At 40.2% G+C, this 19,470-nt stretch overlaps 1 protein-coding gene across 1 annotated transcript in view; it reads right to left on the bottom strand.

The window, feature by feature from the left end:
• Positions 1-1,137: 1,137 nt before the first annotated feature.
• epha3 (eph receptor A3) overlaps positions 1,138-19,470 on the bottom strand; it is a 92,852-nt gene continuing 74,519 nt past the window's right edge. Inside the window, 6 exon segments of the mRNA XM_018701660.2 lie at positions 1,138-2,384; positions 8,047-8,202; positions 13,899-13,915; positions 13,917-14,093; positions 14,567-14,716; positions 17,142-17,351. Of these exon segments, the coding sequence (XP_018557176.1) occupies positions 2,279-2,384; positions 8,047-8,202; positions 13,899-13,915; positions 13,917-14,093; positions 14,567-14,716; positions 17,142-17,351 (816 nt within the window). The 3' untranslated portion in view covers positions 1,138-2,278.

The following is a 19,470-nucleotide window of genomic DNA, read 5'->3' on the forward strand; positions in this document are numbered from 1 at the left end:
TAAAAGTGTTGCACAATTTTTTTTTAATTTCTTCTTTTATACATACAAACATTTTTACAAAGAGGGATGGCCAAGTACATATAGCGGGATCTGTAGTGCTAGTTGCTATCATTATGATGGTTTACATTATGTACATGCTAATTAGGACACATAGCAGCAACAGCAGCATCCACAGGTAGACCAAGTAACAGAGGACTGACTGATACACTGCACAGGGCTGGGTTTCCCAAAAGCACCAACATCACCCCTGTCCATTAGGTAAGCTTAGTCTATAGCCAAGGCAATAACATCTCCATTCAAAGTGCTCAAATACTGTGTACTAAGTGCTTAGAACAAGCTCAAAGATAGCATTCTCATGGTTAAATACTACCCATCCAACAGCACAAAGTACCAAAGTGCCAGTTTAGAAATACTGGGTATGTGTTGCACTGAGGGACTGGGTGGGTGACATCAAAACAGGAGACTAGCATCTTTAAGTATGTACTTTGTATTGTACAGAGATCATCTAAATTCTAAGGTGCCTTTAGGAAATCCCATCCTGGATATATGATATATTAGGATACTATCTCAGAAAGCAATTATCTATTAAAAGTGTTGCAACTCTTTCAGGATATTTCTATACCTTTGCTAGTTTAGGGCAATGATGGTAAATTCCCTACCCCTATGAAAACAGGAAAAAAAAGACCAAGACTTTGTTGAAAACAAATTGAAACTGGAGCTTTTCACTTGGTGATCATACCATGAACCAACTCTACATACAACTACAGGAGGCACTCTACTTTTTGCATTTACACACCTGGATTTATAGATCAAGAGCTAATTTTAAACTACAGCAAAGTCTTTTTTTTTTTACCAACTAATTTCCAATCAAAGAAGAAAATGACAGATCCAATGCGGCTTTTGTTAATAAGTTATGGTTCAGACCAAAGCAAACTGATTATGGGTTTACAGCACTTGCAGAGAAGCAGTGTGATCTAACTGACTGAACAGAGAATGTATCTCACCCTTGGAAAATTAAATTACACCTGGTGTTGTGTGGCGTTGATGATGCTAACCTGTCTTAACTGGAAGAAGAAACTCAAGTACAAACTCACATCTAGTTTTAAACACTTCCACAACACAACACCATTCCGAAGCAGATGGCCTGGGTGACACTGCTTCATCTTCTTTAAGGTCTCTCTTCTCTCTTATCAATTTCTCTTTTGCAGCTTCCCTCTTTTCTTGCACCCGTCTTTGTTGACCTGCGCTCTCAATTCCTGGCTCTGCTCCATTTCTCTGTCTGTTTCCCCTTGTTAGAGAAAATAGAATGAAGAACATATACATCCTGAGATTTCACACAAAGGGCATTGGGTTGGGGGGAACAGCACTAAAACTGTACAATATCCGCTCATAAGCACATAGAACATAGATGTCGCCATAAAGAAAATTCTGTGTGTGAAGTGTGTTATGGCCCCTGTACCTTCAAAGCACAGCGTTCGATACATTATACATGTGACAGACTCATGGCTTCCATATGATGAAACTATTTAACTGATTATCATAATTATTGCTTTTAAGTGACAAGTCTACTGAATGCAAATGCTATAGGTTAGAGCTACGGAGTAAAATGGCTCGATTATTGTCTAGGTGTGTCCATACCAGCTCAGCTCTCTCATGGATGGAGATAGTAAATGTAGGTAGTTACAAGAAAATCTCACGTCTCAGACTTCTTTAGTCAAGGAAGGGTCCACATCCAGGTGAGCTGCTGTTGTCTGCCATGCTCATCTACACAAGGCATCTCAGCCATTTCACTGCCTCGTTCCACAGGCTGGTGGGAGGAGACTGTGAGCATGCCCGTCCCCTTTTTAGCAGTAAGGGGAAGGCTATGCTATCCAGCTAAGCCAATACTGGAGAGCTCCAGCTTTTATGTTAGTCCAGTCCTTGCCCTGTATCCCAGTCCAGTCCCAGTTTGAATCCCTGACCAGGTCTCACCGACCTTCCTGGCTCTCCTCTGCTCTCTCTCCCCTCCTATTAGTCTGTAAGGCATCTCAACTTGGGCATGGAGGGATGGAGGGTTGAAGAGTCAGCCAGTTAACTAGCTGGCAGATCTCCACTGAACACTTCCTGTTTCTCTGTCAGGACTTGGTATCGTCTTTCAACGAAACAATGAAAGCCCTCATCTGAATCATATATTTCTCCTCCATTTCCATCCGTTTCTAGTTTGGATACGCAGCCACTGTGTTAGAGTGCGATTAGCAACCACAGTCTGTTAACACAGACGGAAAGACAGGTTCACTTTTTAAACAGGTACTGGGCCATTCTTGGTGTGGGAATCTAGGGCTTTGAGGCTGCTCACGATCTTCTTTTGCGGTCCTACGATAGTCACTCCAACCTTTTTCAGATCCCTGGTTTGTGAAGGAAAGAGAGAGGGAGAAAGCGAGAGAAAAAGGGGGAGAGGGTTGGAAATGACACACCGCCAGAAGAGGGAGAGAGAGAAAGATATGACATGGGGAAAGACAGGGAGGGAAAAAGATTCAAAGTGTGTATTAGTGATGGAGGATGTGACACCCACATAGCATTTAATGACGTGCTCCCAGTGCTGCTCCCTTCACTTTCCCATGCAGCTGTCATTCACAAAGGACTACATTTCCCAGCAGGCCACTGGACTGCCACATTTCTGAGGGAGGTGTGTGCATGTGTGAGGAGGGGTACTGCCTCCACTCTCCATCACTAATAAACAGGGAGGAGGGCCTGTGGGGTTACACTGACAGCTGCTATTATGACCCTGTCAGTGGAGGAAACAATGGCATGCAAGGGCCACAGTGGTAGAAAAGACCTAGTTTCCTGCACTGAACAAAATTTCTTTGACAGGGTAGGTATAACTATGTGGAGAGGAGCAGCACTGGATCCTGTGTAGGATATAACACTCCAATTCAGGTGTCTGTTAACATGTTAATAGTTTTTAACAATTAGTTACTGTACATGCATTGAAGTGTAAGAAAAGACCATTTGTTTGTAAGACTAGTTTAAATGATTTAGAGCTACAGTGTCAGTTTCACACGTGTTATGTATTATACACATCAAATAAACACAGTTAGTCAGCTTAATTAAAATATCAAGCCCCAATTGAAACATAGTTACAACAACCTTAAAATGTAAAGTATACACTGAGCAATACACACAGCATTGTTGATATTACAGTACATAAGAAGTCAAAGCACATATCAAGACTCATCTCTTTTGCCCATCTAATAACAATGGTATTGCATTAGTAGAAGCAGTGGAGTTGCAGCTGGAGTGGTGGCATTTTCTACATCAAACACATTTAGCCTTTGAGATACTTTATGTGTTATTACAAAATATCACATCAGTCTTTATTATTTGCAAGCAGAGGATTTAGTTTGCCAGAGCAGCCAAAACAGCAGACAATTAAAACATCCTGACCACCCAGAAAATCACAGACTTTGCTTCACTTTGCGTTACAATATAAAGGGATTGTTAACTTAAATCAAGTAATGCTTTAAATGTTTGCTTTAAATATTGTGTATTACCCTGAAGTTTACAATAGCCAAACTAAAGGAGCCTTTTTTTTTTCCTTTTGTTTCTCTAACAAACAACATCAGTATGCCAGAGAGACATAGCTCACTTTCCCTCCAGACATTAACAATGCTAATATGATTAATATCATGAATACTGGTATACTGTGTCATGTTAGTTTGTATATCAGAAAACTTCCAAATATTCCAAATTCTTTTGACTTTTGGAAGCATGAAATATTAAGATTTGTAACATTCCAGTGGCATGGAAACATTGCTATTTAGTTGTGAGTAAATATTAACAATCCCTTTACAAGTCAGACAAGTGAAAGCCCAGTCAGTGGTTCTGGAGGCTGGTTACTGCTCCCAGGTGTGGGGTCTAGGCCCTCATCCTCCACCCACCATCCAGAGCCTGAGGAGGCGGAGAGGAGCTGGGCGTTAGAGAGTGGTGATCCCCATGGATGGCTCCCATTCTGGGCAAGTGGCGGGTGTGACATGGACCTCCGTCAGAACCACTCTACTGAGACATAGCCAGGCCCAGCAACATTAACACATTAAACTGGATATCATCAAAATGTCTTTTCCCTAGGATGGTGTCTAAAGCACATTTTTAGTCAAAACAAATCAGACTAAATCATATGGTTTTGCCTGTATAGTGTAAAATAACATTTCTGTCACAGTCAGGAAGGGAGATACTCATAACTTATAATAAAGGTGCCATGGACACTAACTCTTGTGTTTGTGAACATGGCAGCAAAATTTCAAAATATACACAAAATCCCATATTTATTGGTCTTAGTGGACGGTCCTCAGCAAAAAAAGCAGACAATCTGACAAATTATATAGGACAAAAAAATAATAATAAAAAAAAATAATAATAATAATAAAAAAACTCAAAAGCATAAATTATTGTCTACATAGACAACAGATACTTCTGTGTTGGTGATCATTTACTTAGCCTTTTAATAATTTAAAATCTTTAAATCATGTCTTCTTTAAACTTCTGAGTAGAACCAGAAAGGAAACCCACAGGATGCCTGAAAATGCAATGACATTTGAAAAGCAAACAAAATAAGACACACCACAGCATCAACTGATAAGACAACAGTGTTATCAGTGCAATGCAACATAATTTAATAGGGAGATGAACTAGAGGTCATATACATTAAAGATGCTCTTTAACTCTGATGTTCTTCTTATAAAGCATGCAACGCACTGTTCTTGCCTCATTTTAAGTGACATTTATAGCATTATAGCTACATTTGAAAACATTGACACAAAATAAATTATCTCTGTTGTGCCTTAGAGCTGTTTGACAAGAGTAGCGATGAGTGTAAATGCATTTTGTAAAAGGTGTGTAAAAGGCATCTGAATCATCATCAACAGAGACTGATGGTGAAATAACATCTCAAGAAAAGACTACAACATGAAATACATGAGTACGATACAAATCAGAACCACACCATCACATGAACAGCTAGCAGTTGAGAGTTTCTTTCTACAGTGTGTCACATTGTTGACTCAACAATTCCCCTCATCCCACAGCAATAACTCTGTTGTTTTTTTGTTTTTCTTTGCCACCAGTTTAGTTAACGGTAAACCCTGGACTAAAACAGTGTTTCATGAACAGAACAATACCACTGTATCAACTTACAAATACACATGGGCACAAGTAATTGTCTCATTTGTGGTGTCACTTTTTTGAGTTGCTGAAAGTGTATGCTGGATAAGGTCAGGGTATGACAATGTATTTGCAGTCTGCAGTGAGAAGTGAGATGGTTGATGAATCTGCACTGATTTGAAGAGAAGCACAAAGCCTTCGTATAGATTCGGGGGTTTACAACCCCATCAAATTGCTGTTATCAGTTGTCACTGGAAGCATAAACTTGTGGGTTAGTAGGGCCCTACTCCGCCTCTTAGTAAGCTCAGTGGATTGTTATTATGTGCCGGACCTTCATCGTCATCATTCCAGTGACTAACATTTAAGAGGAAAACCTACTTAGTTAGGTTTAGGGACAGATGAAGGTTTAGGTTAAAATAACTACTTAGTAAATGAGAGATGAATAGCAGTTTGCCATTTGAAAGTCAGCTGACTTCACCGTCACTTGATTTTTGCTCTTTTCACAATTACTATGGCTGCGAGCATAAATAAGGGTTGTAATAAGCTGCTTGGATAGATGACCTACAGGGGTGATGATATGCACCTTCTGGACTACTGGTAGATGCAGTTTGCACCTTCTGAAACATATTTATAGGAGTGATGACAACTGATAACAGCCATTTAATGAGGTGATGGCATTCAAAGTCACTGTACTACAGCATTTATCTGTGCAAGACATTGTCAGTATTTTGTCATTTCAGACTTATTCCCTTTGTCCAGCAGATTAGGTTGAGTTCATCATTTAATCAAGTAAATACCTGAAATGAACTTTGCGTGCACCCTGTCCAGATGAAGAAAATAGTCAAAATGATGGGGTATTTCCCAGTCAGTCTATTCTATCCTCTCTTGAAAAACAACTTCAATTACTCCAGCAGATGAGTCAGCACACTGCAGCCAAGTATGATTACTGTTCCTCAGAGGTCAGAGCATTGCCAAGCCTTGTGCTGAATATCAAGGACTAGATTAAGACTGTACAAATCAATAGAGCAATCTATATTGAGCAATGTATAGTCTCAGCCAAGGCTGTTAGCCTTGTAGCTGAGCTAGCCTTGGATGCCTTAGTCTCAGCCTTCAGTGGATTAATACTGCAATGATCCAATTTAGCAACCAACCTACAGAAAAAAGCACTGTAGACCAATATGATTTCTTCAGTATGAGGTTACTCCACTGCACTTTATCTGTGATGTATTTTGTCAATACCTAATGTGGATTTCCCGCTATTCTGCAGTGTAAGCTTTTTTGTTTTGTAACATGTTGACTGAAGAGAACTTTTCATTGGTATTCCTTAATCAAATTACATGAGAAATGTCTGGACCAAAAAAAAAAAAAATCCTTTTGTGCTCTACCTCTAACAGAGAAATTCCAAAGCAATAAGCATGCAAAGCTGCACTTTGTCTCGTGTTCCTTCAGTGTCTTTGATATAAAGCACCATTTATTATATTATAATATTCTCCCTCCTACATAACATTTTTGAGTGCCACTACTTCACAACTACTGTACTGACATGAACTACACAATTCATCATTATTTAAAAGGACACGCGTTACATGTTGCTTCTTTCTCACACGTTCTGCTGACTGTGTTAATGACTGCTGGTTTGGGAGGTTATAGACAGCAGTCTGCAGCACTGGCCACCACTCTCCAACTGTCCCAGCCACCGCCATCGCCACAGCAAATGGCTGCTTTGATCACAATGATTAGAAATGTCCAATTATTTACCCGGTCACATTCCACATCAATTAAACCAGCAGCAGGCCAACAGAGCAAGAGAGGCAGGAAGAAAGAGAGAACATTCCACTGACAAAAAAAGAAAACGACAAAAAGTATGGGATTCAGAATTCTTTTAAGCCTGTCAGTACAGGGTTTTGGCCAGAACTATATCTACTATCTCAGAATCTTTTGTCAGTTTGAGGATCCTGTTAGCAGGGCCAGACATATCTCTGTCTCTGGTACAATCTCTTCTCTACTGGGGGACACTTCTTCACTAAACCCTACGTTGTCACAAATATCCTGCATCAATAAAAATTTCCCACCAAACTTTTCTCATGCTACAGAAATGTATACGCTTACCTCTCGTACAGGATGTGTGAACATGCCTCATCTCGTGCTTAAAATCAGTGTTGACTTCAACATTTCCCCAAAAACCTCAATCGCATTGTTATGTTTAGGAAACCAGAGTTGCCTGAACATAACCATGGAAATATTAACCATGCAGATGTTGTATGGAACAAATTAACTAATCAAATACAGACAATGGATCCTTTGCAGATGTGTTCAATATCTGTAACAACTCTTCTTATTATGTAAGAAAAAAAAAATCTGGGTGGCATTACATATACTACAAAAAAAATGTGACTGCAGGTAAGTTGTATCCTTGATATTTGCATTATAATGTTCAGCAGTATGGAGACTCCCATATCTTTGCATAGCTATTTGACAGCTATGCCCTGATTTTTTTCATTCAGGGGTCTCTCTCCTCTCTCTTTTCTCTTGTCAAATCTCGCCTCTCGTTCCCACCATCAATCCTCTTGTTCCCTCATGGAGGCCCCCCCCCTCCTTTCTGTTTTCTGTTTCTCTATTTATCTCTCTTTCTTTTCATGCTCTCACCTTCTCCCTCTGTGGTCATACTTGCAACACTGAGAGTGTGGCTAAAGGCCTGTCATTATGAGTTACCATGAGTCTCATCTGGACACTTTTGGTAATGGCTCTATAGCTTTCTTTACTTACTGAGAACAAGAGTATGTGTGTGTGTGTTCTTCATCAAGAGACCAATTCCTGGGCTTTGCCACGGGTACTGGGGCCCTGTAAACACTGGTGACATGAATAGGCAGAGAAACCTAATGTGTGTGTCTGCGCGTGTTGTTGTCTTACTCTGTGGAGGTCTTGGCCAGCGTGTCGCAGGAGCTGTAGCTGACCCCAGAGAAGGCCTCCTTGCAGGGCAAGGTCCTCATTCCATCCATCCACTCACCCATTGTCCCCATCGGGGGAACCTCTGAACTACTCCTGTCCAACAACAAGTTGGCTGGCCTGAGAGGAGAGCGGGGTGGGGGTAAGATGAATTAATACTTAAGGAAGAAACTAATTTATTTGAGTAATGTCCTGTAACATTGTCATGTAGTAAAAACACAGGGCTATTAGCACCACCATAATCGCCAGCTGACAGTCTAATCTTATTGCTACTGCAGCTGCCATCTGTTTTTCAGTCAACCACAACTTTTGGAGGGGAGACATAGCTACAACTATATGAATCAAGAGTATACAGAGTTTCAGAGTTTTTACTTAGTGTCTAGACAGTAACCTTGTCCCCTCTTAAGAATACACAAAGACAACACATAGGAGAATGGGGAGTGACAAAAAGAATGACCACCACAGCGTGTCTCAGAGCCTGTGGGTGAACATAAGGGATGGAAACAGGGCCTATGCTATGAAATGGACAGTAGAAATGCTATGTGAGCAGCACCAACACCAGTAGCAGCAGTGTTGGCAGGACTATTTACAGTGACTAGTGCAGCAGAATTACTGGCAAAACAAAAGAGTGTACAGAGCATTATTGCAAAGGGGTGCTCTGACACACTCTAGGCAGACTATGTGTTGTAGTGCAACTTGGGTTGTCTGCCTGAAATGGCTAGCAGGTTTTGCCTCTGAACTGCACTTGATAAACATTTAATTTGGTAAAGAACATAGCAGTGAAAGTTAAGATACTGTGACATTCATTCATTTTCATTTTGGGAGTAATCACATTTACTTATATTTTAAAGAATAGTTTATGTATTTTAACATACATTGGGTGCATACTTGCACACTCTCAGGCACACACACACACAGACTGGCCTTAAATGTCTGTTGCATACAGTAAACATGCACAGTGCCTTTGGGCTTTGAGAACAAAACATTTCCATCATATTTTTAACATATTCAAGAACAAGATTTCTGTCTAATTTCATTATTGTTTCCCGCAGTACATGTACCATGCAGAAAAATGCAACATTAGATTTGATTAGACTTGATGGTTTCAATTGAATCAAATCAAATTAAATGCACTGCGTTGGGCTTTAGAGTGTTCAGTCAACAGTAGAGGGTGAAGGAAAGGCTGCAGGCACTGTACTGACTGGGTCTGATTGATGTTTGCCGAAGACGGGGGAAGAGGAAGGACGAGAGAGGTAGACAGACAGAGCAAGAGAGGAATATTAGAGCTGGTGAGTGTATGAGAAGCTGATGACAAAGAAAGCATTTTTCTTTTTCTAATAATAATAATAATAATGATAATACTTTATTGATCCCTGACAGGAAATTGCTTTGTTACAGCAGCAGCATACCAACCATCATCAAATATAAATTAAGATAAAATTAAAAGGGAGAAGTGTAATCATGAAGAAAGAAAAACAAAGAAAAACAAGAGCAAAACAAGAGTCATACAAAATATACAGAACATACAGAAAATTACACTATGTGTCTAATCTCTGATGTCACATTCTTGCAAATGTGGTTCCTTCTTTTGTTGTGAAAACTGATCACACCAAGGCAGGAAATGGAAAACTAGGTCAAAGCACATTAGGTCAAACTGGAACTCAAAACACAAAGATCAATTATACAATACCCAGATAATGGGTAGGTTAGATCACCTTGTGTGTTTATTGCTGAATATGTGAGTGGCATTTAAAACTGGGTTGCAAAGGCACTTTTTTTATAAGGACAGCCTGCACCTGTCTTGCAGTTTAGACAAAGACACCTGCATCAAGAATGGTACTAACACACAAACACACACACACACACACACACACACACACACACACACACACACACACACACACACACGCACACTAGGGAATAGAGCCTTGTGAACAGGGCGGGACTGGACAGGACAGAAAAAAGGGTTGTTCTCCCTTTGGGAATACTATTCATAGGCTTGTAAATAAGTTGGTTAGAATACCAGGAAGTCCAGCTCTGCCTGACTGATTTGGATTGGCAGGGAGGTTTGGAGCCACTGTGTGTGTTTGTGTTTGTATAAAATCTGGGAAATATTACCCAAGGTTAGGATACATTTAGGGAATTAGGGATGTGTAATTCCATAGAGTAGGTGAAAAAACTTTGACTCAAATATTTTGTATTATTTTTCCAAATATTTGGAATGTTTATTTAATTTTTAAAAGAAAAGTGTGTAAAATATTTAATTTAAATTAAAGATAAATATGTAGTTCCTTACTGTTACTCCCATGGGGTGGCTTTTTCCTTTTATCCATTTTTAATTGATGATCATCTTATTTCACAGGTGGAGTGGGATTGGAGATGTGATGAGTCTTATTGCACTGATAGACTAGAAATTTTCTCTGTTCATACTGATACTGTATATTTTGATTTATAGAAGCAAAATACAATCAAAGGAATGTTAAAATAGAAAATCATCAAGCTTCCAACGAGCAACAATTACCACACTAAGCCAAGAAGTGAGATGACATCTCAAATAGACACAGAAAAAAAAGAAAAAAGAGTGGGGGAGGAAAAAAGATGCATTTGAGGTGGTGGAGTGGGTGTTGTTACAATGATTGAGTCTTTTCCTGCCAGATCAGAGGCCTGTCAAAATGCTGAGGGGCCCCCAGGACCCCCTGGAGAGACTGGTTTGTAGGAAAAGGAGGGGAAAAGGGGGCAGCATACATGAGCGGAAAAGATGGAAGTGTGTAAATCTCCCTGAGAGGACAGTAGAAATTGTTTAATGAGAAAAAAAATGCTAAACTATTTTATATGTAGTGTAAAGGAATGATTGTGAGGGTTGTGACTGACTTTTTCTGATATCTGTTTCCTGTGAAAACAAGTTGGGGCAAAAATGTATTTATATCCAAAATGTCTAAGATTTTAACTTTTGGGCTGTTGGGATAAGAATGTTCAGCTTTTTTCCAGGATTATTGATCCTCTCTTCTCCTGTACCCTTCTCTTTTTTTCTTCTCTGATCTCCTCTCCCCCTTTATCCTCTGCTTTCTTTCCCCCTCTCCTGTTTCCTCCGAGAGGTAAACTGCAAATGACCTTGTTACCCCTCCCTTATCGTTTTCTTTGTTTCCTTTGTTGTTACATTTTCAGCAACATCTCACGGTGGCTCAAGAGACAAGATGATTGGAGAGGAAACAGAGAAACAGAGGGATGTGATAGAGGGGAAAATAAAGAGAAAAGAAATCATCTGTCTGACGGCAGAAGGGGGTTTCAAATCCCCTCGTGGACCTAACACCATATAGCATTGCAGAAAACACACGCCCGAACAGAAGGAAGTATAAATACAACAGAGAGAGAATAAAGTCCACCCCCCCTCTCGTTTTCATTTCCCTTCCCCTCTTTTGCTCAATCTTTCATTCTTTTGACCTCTAAATAACCATGGCTGTGTAGTCTCATGTTTTTTGAGCTCTCAAGGGAGGAGCGAGGTGAATGAGGAGTAGAGCATGAATAGATACATGTGGGTAGGACAGTGTGGGAGGACTTCACCTCTCACTGTGTTACTGGGACAATTCCCTGGGTGTCCCTGGGAGAGGTTAGACCAATACACAGGGCCAATGTCAGCCCTTTTAATTGAAATTTTGATACGTGGCCATTAGATATTGTCTGCCTCTGCTGGATGTGATGAATATGATGTAGTTTTAATCAATACTACTCAGGTGGTCTGAGGAAAGCTATTAACCTAAATTGATTCAAGTGTGACATTCTGAATTTGATTCCAGTCAAGAATGCATGATTCTTAATCTGAATGCTTAATTTATATTCCTATCCAGAGTTTCACTGTGGTGTTAAAGAGAGTTTTTGACTGTGTAAAGTGAGGTTTATTTGAATATATGCTGCCAAACTTATTCAGCGCATACATTTTGACATTTTTGAATTACTCAGCTGATGGATGATGTTTCCCTTCTACATGCCTTTTTATATCCTCATATCTTTGCATAAATGTCTGTGTTCTTTAGTACCCTTAACTCGTTTCCCTTCACCAACAGAAAACTTATTTCCATTCCCAGCCTCAACCTTACCTTACAGGCCAAGACACACACCAACATAGATCTCAGCTCAGTTCCATCTGCAGCCATGGCCCCGGCCCCAGTCCCTGTTACTTTTTCCCCAAGCCCTTCACCGGGGAACTGGTAAGCTCTTATTTCAGCTCCAACGTCATTTCCAGCCCAGCCCTAACTACTGAAAATGAACTACAGACCTTTATTCTCTGGACAGAGACTGTCTGAAAATGAAGTACAAGGAGGAGTAATATTATAAATTAGATTTGTTGTTAGACAATCACAGAGGATTGTCATCATTCATTTTAAATTATGTAAACATCCCAAATCAACAACATTATTGACCACTAGACAATAATGTTGACTTACATATATGTAGGATAAGTACTAGTTGGCATGAGTATAAGTTGAATGTTAGTACTGTGCATACAACCATCACCATGTCTTTTTTGTTCAAAGCATGGTGATCCTTTTTTTCAGTTTGAAAACCGGATAACCTGTAATTTCAGCTGTTTTAGACACCTTGTAAAGCCATTGGTTAGACAGTGGCCCCTAACCCCTGACTTGACTCCTATTGGCCTCATAATTAGTCTCCAACAGCCAACCTTGGCCCACTGACTCCAGTCCTTCTTCATCCACATGCAGGGACACTAAACTCTGACCAGGTCCCACCCCCAAAGTCTCCAGATGCTCTACTTTGGTCTCAGGCTTTGGTCGTGGCTTTGTGGAGGAGGGGGTGCTCTATTAACCAGCCAGGACAGCCCTGAGACAAATGAGCTGTGTGGAGCTGAGTGCAGCTGCTCCCGCTGCGCAAATGCCGCCACCACACACACATATGAAGATACACACAAACACACACCGTTCTCATAAATCACTACAGCCGCCTCTGCTGGCCAGCCTGTGCTCACCCAGTGTTAAAAGCCAATCAGGAAAATTACATGCAAACTCCAAGGGACCTATTTTCACTTTCTTAAGAAATCATTAGTCAATGTTATGAGCTTTGACGTCTCCATAATACCGTGGCCGCCTGCTGCAGACCCAGCGCCTGCCCCCCTCCCTGCCCAGAATTGACAACTGTACATGGGCTGCCCTGGTTCCCTGTGGCCCCCTGGGAAAGAATGGTGGTCCCAACAAAGGACAGAAGTGCAAGGGAGGGGAAAAAAGGAGGGGAAAAATAAACTAAAAAGTAGGGAGGAATATGTCATCAGACAGCACAAAAAAGATAAATATTCATTGAAACTGTTTAAGGTAAACAGAAGGGGAGGAGGGTGGTGATAAGTAGGGCTAATTTTCACATAACACCCTGCAAACACAGGAAGCAGGAAGGCAATGTTTATGTCAAGCTCCTGTACTGCCTGGCTCCAAAAACAAACAGGCGTGTACCAAGAGAGAGAGAAATGTAAATCTAATATCCTTCTGTATCTCTTTGTCTTTTTGGTGATCATTACATTAATAATTAGGAATTGTGCACCATTCATGGAAATTAAAACTGCAACAGTCATTACTATCCCACTGCATTATGATAACAGAGCAGAAAGCACTATCACCTGCAATAATCCATAATGCTGTGTGTGAAAGGCATAATGCAAACTATCTCTAGTTTCAGGTTTCCTGGAGCCAGGTGTCTGTTAGTCTGGTACACTGAAACTGGAAACAGTAAGGATGGCTGTATCGTTTGTGCAGTGGAAAAACGCTGAACACCAGAGGGGAAAAAATACACAGTTACAGTAGCCACAGGTTTACCTGGATGTGGTGTTGGCCTGTGATTTTGAGGCTACCAGGGTTGCGGATGAGTTTATCCAGGATGCTGACTATCTGTTCAAACTTGGGCCGGTTGTTCCTCTCCTTCTGCCAGCAGTCCAGCATCAGTTGGTAGAGGGTAGCTGGGCAGTCCATGGGTGGGGGGAGGCGGTAACCCTCATCTACAGCTTTTATTACCTTGATGTATTAAGGAAAATACAAGATTGGAGAAGCAAAAGATTAGATATATTCAGAATCATGGACACTAGTGAAAAAAGTTTACGCTTCAATGAGGATCCTAATTAAATTAAATGAAGCTGCTAGTTCTGAATGTATAAACTGCACCAAGCCCTTTTAGGTCTTTTCAAAGCACACTCAAATACACCCTCAGCACCTAACACTACTGTTCTAACATTAATAGACTTATTAGAGCTAACAATATTTTCTGTCAGGAATGTCAACAGTGCCCTACTGCATCTGTGAAACTACATTCCCTTGTTTCCCTCTTATGTGCCATAAGTCTAAACAGTGGGAGATGCTGGTGCCTTCACTTACTTCCCATGAGTGAAACTTGTCAAATGTGCCAAGCTGGCAGCACCGTTGCAGTGGTGGGAGCGCCACACAGATGTCCCTGCTAAAGGAAGTTAACTTGGCAACTTGGTAGTACTTACATCCTGATTGGACATCTCCCAGTATGGCCGTTCCCCATATGACATCACCTCCCAGAGCACAATGCCATAACTCCAAGCATCACTGGCTGATGTAAACTTCCTGTAGGCAATAGCCTCCGGTGCTGTCCACCGAATAGGAATTTTACCTCCCTGAGAGACACAAAGTAAGAGCAAAGTTAATCAGTAATTCTGTACATCAATATTCTTGAGCCGGACAGTCTTACTGCCTGATATTACCATGTACTGGGGCTGATCAGGTTAACTTTTGTCTATGGAATTAATGAACGACCACAGATATTTGACCTGCTGTATCACAGGATAATATCCTTTAAAAAATTAAACTGTCAGGAAAACAACAACCTTACAACAATGTGCTAAAATCAGCTTTGTGGTGTGGGAAGGGAAGAAGGGAGGGGCTGATATTTGGGCTGAGGGAGGTAGTGATCATCTGTTTGATGGTAAAAATATTACAAAAAGGGACAACAAGTCGATACTGGCTGGTCTATAAACAATATGGAATACTGGGTATAGTTGTATTCAAGTGAAATGAAATATAAAGGCACATGTTTATGTCATGTGCAAAGGCCTACACATCCTGAAAGATTCAGAGGATTTTATGAGCTGTTCTGAAACCTGTTAACCCAGATGGGCTCTGTGGTTTGGCCTGAGCATGGTGAGCTCAACCTCAGATCCAGAGCTATAACAGTTATCTGAAATATTATTATTATTATTTCCAGTGTGGTGTGGATGACCTGCAGTGAAACTTCATGTTGCCTAAAGGAGCTGCTAAGCTGCCTCATAGAAGCAATTAGAGTTTGACTTGCAATGGAAAATTTTAGCGTCCCATTGATTCATTTACTTTCCCACACTGGCAAGTAAAAACATTTCAACAAAAATATGTGTTACTTAAATATTTTTCTAAAAATCTGGGATTTAAAAATAGTAATTTAAAGAAACATCAAACCTTATTATAACAAAAAAAAAAAGGCTCACGCTCAGTTTTAATAAAAAGGTATTGCTATCAACCATAAGAAACAAAGGAAAAATCTATTACTCAATGATAATCCAATGTTTCCTGCATAACCTCTGACTGTAGTGTCTGCTGCATTTGTCATTCTAGCAGGGAAGGAGGACAAGTGAAGAAAAGGGAGCCGAGGAAAGGAGGCCGATGGCAGCCAAAGCAAACAGGGATATTAGCCAAGTCACTCAGCTCTTGCCTGGTGCTGTGCAGTCACACACATACACACACTGTGCCCCATAAAAACACACTCTTATACTGTCTAACCCCTAAGGGAGCAATGAGGAATATGTAAGACACAGAAAAACACACAATCACACACATGATTGGTGCACAAAGAAACACAATATAAACACAAACACACACTGCCCATACACTCATACTGAGCACACCTGCTCCACTAAGAAGTTACAAGTGTAAGATGTGAAAACATGGCTCACACACAAGCACATAAATACACACAAATGACCCAAAACTATACATTTCCGCTGAAAATATCAGTGAGAAAGAAAAAAAAAGAAAAAAAAAAGAGAGTTGCACTCAGGGCTGGATGAGAATCTGCAAGCATGTGTGGAGCGTTGTCAGTTACTGTAACATGGCAGAGTTTATTATTCTGTCTTATTATTTTAGATTGTGTATTTCTGGGAGAAAGGCAAACGGCACGCTGACTGTTTATTTGATAAGCAATTCTCAGCCAGCAAATTACACTGTGTTTAAAGGGGCTGCACGCATGGTCTAGACCACAGGGTCCTATGATGAAAATGACCACACACACAAACACGCTGCAAAAAGTACGAGTGGCGTGGTGTGCTCCATTTTGTGACATGAACATCGAGAGGTGAAAAAACTAAAAAAGAAAATACTTTGATTGCAAATCTCTTTGAATTATATGACAACTTACTCTCAAGAGTAAGCTATCTTTCATTACTGGATGACCATCTTTGAGGTGTTTTTGTTCCAAAGGTTTTTGTTAAGATGTGAAATGTTTTCTGTCTATTGTGTTGAGAGAAAGAGTTGTAAGATTGCAGTGACCTTTAACACAGTCTGCAGAGCCTCAAAATGCAATTGGAATAAATTCTAAGTATTGTTGTGGATGTCGAGGTGGCGGGTGGGTCAACAATGTGTTTCATCGTACAAACACCCACAACTTCTTATCGATGTACTGCATTCCTTCAGGGAACATGGTGCAAGGAGTGGTCTGTGCAGTGATCCAGGGAGGCAAAACTTTGTGGATTTATGTTGGTCTTATCACAACTCTGCTTTTATTTATTTGTTCTCTCTCTTACCATGGAAGAGGGATGGGGCGAGTGTGCTTAGATTACTTACATTATCTAATAATTTTTGCTAATGAGGAAAAAAAACATGTATTCTGATTTAAAAAGGGAACGAGAGATGGTGTAGCCAGTTTTAGGGCTAGTAAATGGAAAAGTAATGCACAAAAGAAACATATCCCATTTTTGCTAGTAATACATTCCTGAAAAAAGTGAGGTTCCTAAGTACTCTGCCCAACATATTTGTTCATTTATGTCCTTAGTTTGTATTTGTTCTTCAGCTCACCCTGGTGGTGTAAGCAGCCTCTGGGTCGTCCTCCAGCACCCGGGACAGGCCGAAATCTGACACTTTACACACCAGGTTGCTGTTGACCAGGATGTTTCGAGCTGCCAGATCTCGGTGAACGTAGCCCATGTCTGACAGGTACTTCATGCCCGAAGCGATGCCACGCAGCATGCCAACCAACTGGATTCCTGTAAACTGGGCATCGTGTTTCTGCAAGAAAGAGAGAAAGGAAGGATGAAAGGAAGAAAGACATGAACTGTTAATGCCACATTTTTAATGTATATTGTATAGAACGCAAAGTGAGTCTGACCTTTCTGACTATTTGCATAAAATGAAACCTTTCTACATTACTATCCACAGCCTTTCATTAACCTTTAAAAATCACCTTTGACATTCTGCACCTCATCTTCAGCTCGACTGTGAAATCCCAAAACCAGAGACACAGTAATGTATGGAAATTAGGACCAGACCAATACATAAGTGAAATGGTCTTTCTTTTTCGATCAGCACAGTTACTGCAATGCACTACATACATGATGCTATTTTATTATGCATTTATTGTATAATGGCCAATGTGATGGCCAGTATAATCTTTTTTTTTTTTTTGAGTTTCTGAGTTTTTCAAGGCTACTCCTCTCTGATAAGTGTATACTTTTTAGAGGTTACACAAAAAGCATAAATAAATACATATAACACAAAATACATACTGCACATTAAAACTGCTAAATTTAAAGGTCTAAAGTATGGGACAATGGCATTTAAAAGCACACGGGTGTTGATTTTCAGAAAGGGGAAAACTTGCAATATAATGCAAACCAATATTGATGTTTGAATCTGTTTAATCCTAAAGATCTTATTTGGATTATCCATTGTATTTTTATAGCTCTACAAAATGTTTTCAAAGTGGATAGATGCAGCATTCAAACACACACTGGACGAGATATAAACATAAAACACATTTTTTTCTGTTTGCATTTGTGAGCTGGAGTGTTTACACTGGTTTACACTGGCAAGTGTTTATGAGTAGGGCTATATGTTCTGTGATCCACTGCTGATGTCTGAATGGGGAAGAAATATAAACAGAGGAGACATGAGGAGAGCAGAAGCTTAGGATGATAAAATACTTGTTCCTTTATATATATATCTGGTAGTTTTGCTCAAGGTTTTCATCAGGCATTTAGCATGTGAGTGAGCACAGTTTGTCTAGCTATTTGCATTTACATCCATTGCTCCTCACATGCCACATCATTCGTGAGATTAGTTGTTTTCCTTTGAAAACCAAACAGATCCGCTTCACCTCCCATTTTATCTTGAGCAATTAGTGGCCAGACCACCTGGCTTAGTCACTTCAAAACTTTGCAGATACAGAACACGGACATACTGTAAGCTACAATGCATATGCTATGAATTCATATGGGTGTGTTTGCACATATGATACATTTTCAGTGATGAAGCACAGAGCTCTGAGGAAATGTCAGGAAACAGCAGCTACTCCTCCTGGATGTGTCTGGATGCTGTGCAGACACATGTGGAAAAGGGCTAAACCAGGCATCAGTGCACATGCTTTCATGCCAGTGTTGTGGCTTGGCTGTTGTGCTTTGGCGAACTTCAGTGAGGCAGGTCTATTCCTCTTTAAGACAGAGAGGCATGGCAAGAATCAAATTCACTCCCAGCTGGGAGAGGAGTGGGGATACAGTTCATAAAATTTTGCCATTTGATAAGCCCTGTATGGAGAAACAGTCTGAATCAGCCAGTCTCAGGTACATTATTTACCAGAGTGTTCTGAGCAGTCTTAAAACTTTTTAAACATGTGGGATACTTTTTTCTGTGTGAAACTATTGTTTTTAACTTAATTTTATTGGTTCACATCTGTTACTTCATACTTATTACCTAAAAGTTAGATTTATTTGATGATATTCAGAGACACTGTGGAAGCAGAGGACAGCATTTAAACTAAAATCTAGATTGTCAGTACATTTATTTTATTCCTCTTGTGATAATACTACATGTTTTCATAGGGTGCTGCACTTTCATGGTAAATAGTTTTAACACCTATATCTAAAGACAAATTGTTTGTTGTTTTTAAAATGTAAAACCAAAGATATAGAAAGATTTAGAGAATTACTGTACTGCTCTGTGGGCAGAGTGACCTGATGTGTGATGTTTAAATGCAGTCTTGGACTTTTTTTTCCACCACATTAAGGTGGTTCCCTGGTGTGTGTTCCTTAATCCTCAGTTAGCCATCAAGTATGTGTTCTTTCCCCAGCTGCCTCGGGGTGTGTACCTCTATGGTGCATTACAATCCATTCTGTACTTCCTCTAAAAGTGT

This window comes from Lates calcarifer, linkage group LG1 (assembly GCF_001640805.2).
Source record: "Lates calcarifer isolate ASB-BC8 linkage group LG1, TLL_Latcal_v3, whole genome shotgun sequence".
Classification (NCBI taxonomy): domain Eukaryota; kingdom Metazoa; phylum Chordata; class Actinopteri; family Centropomidae; genus Lates; species Lates calcarifer.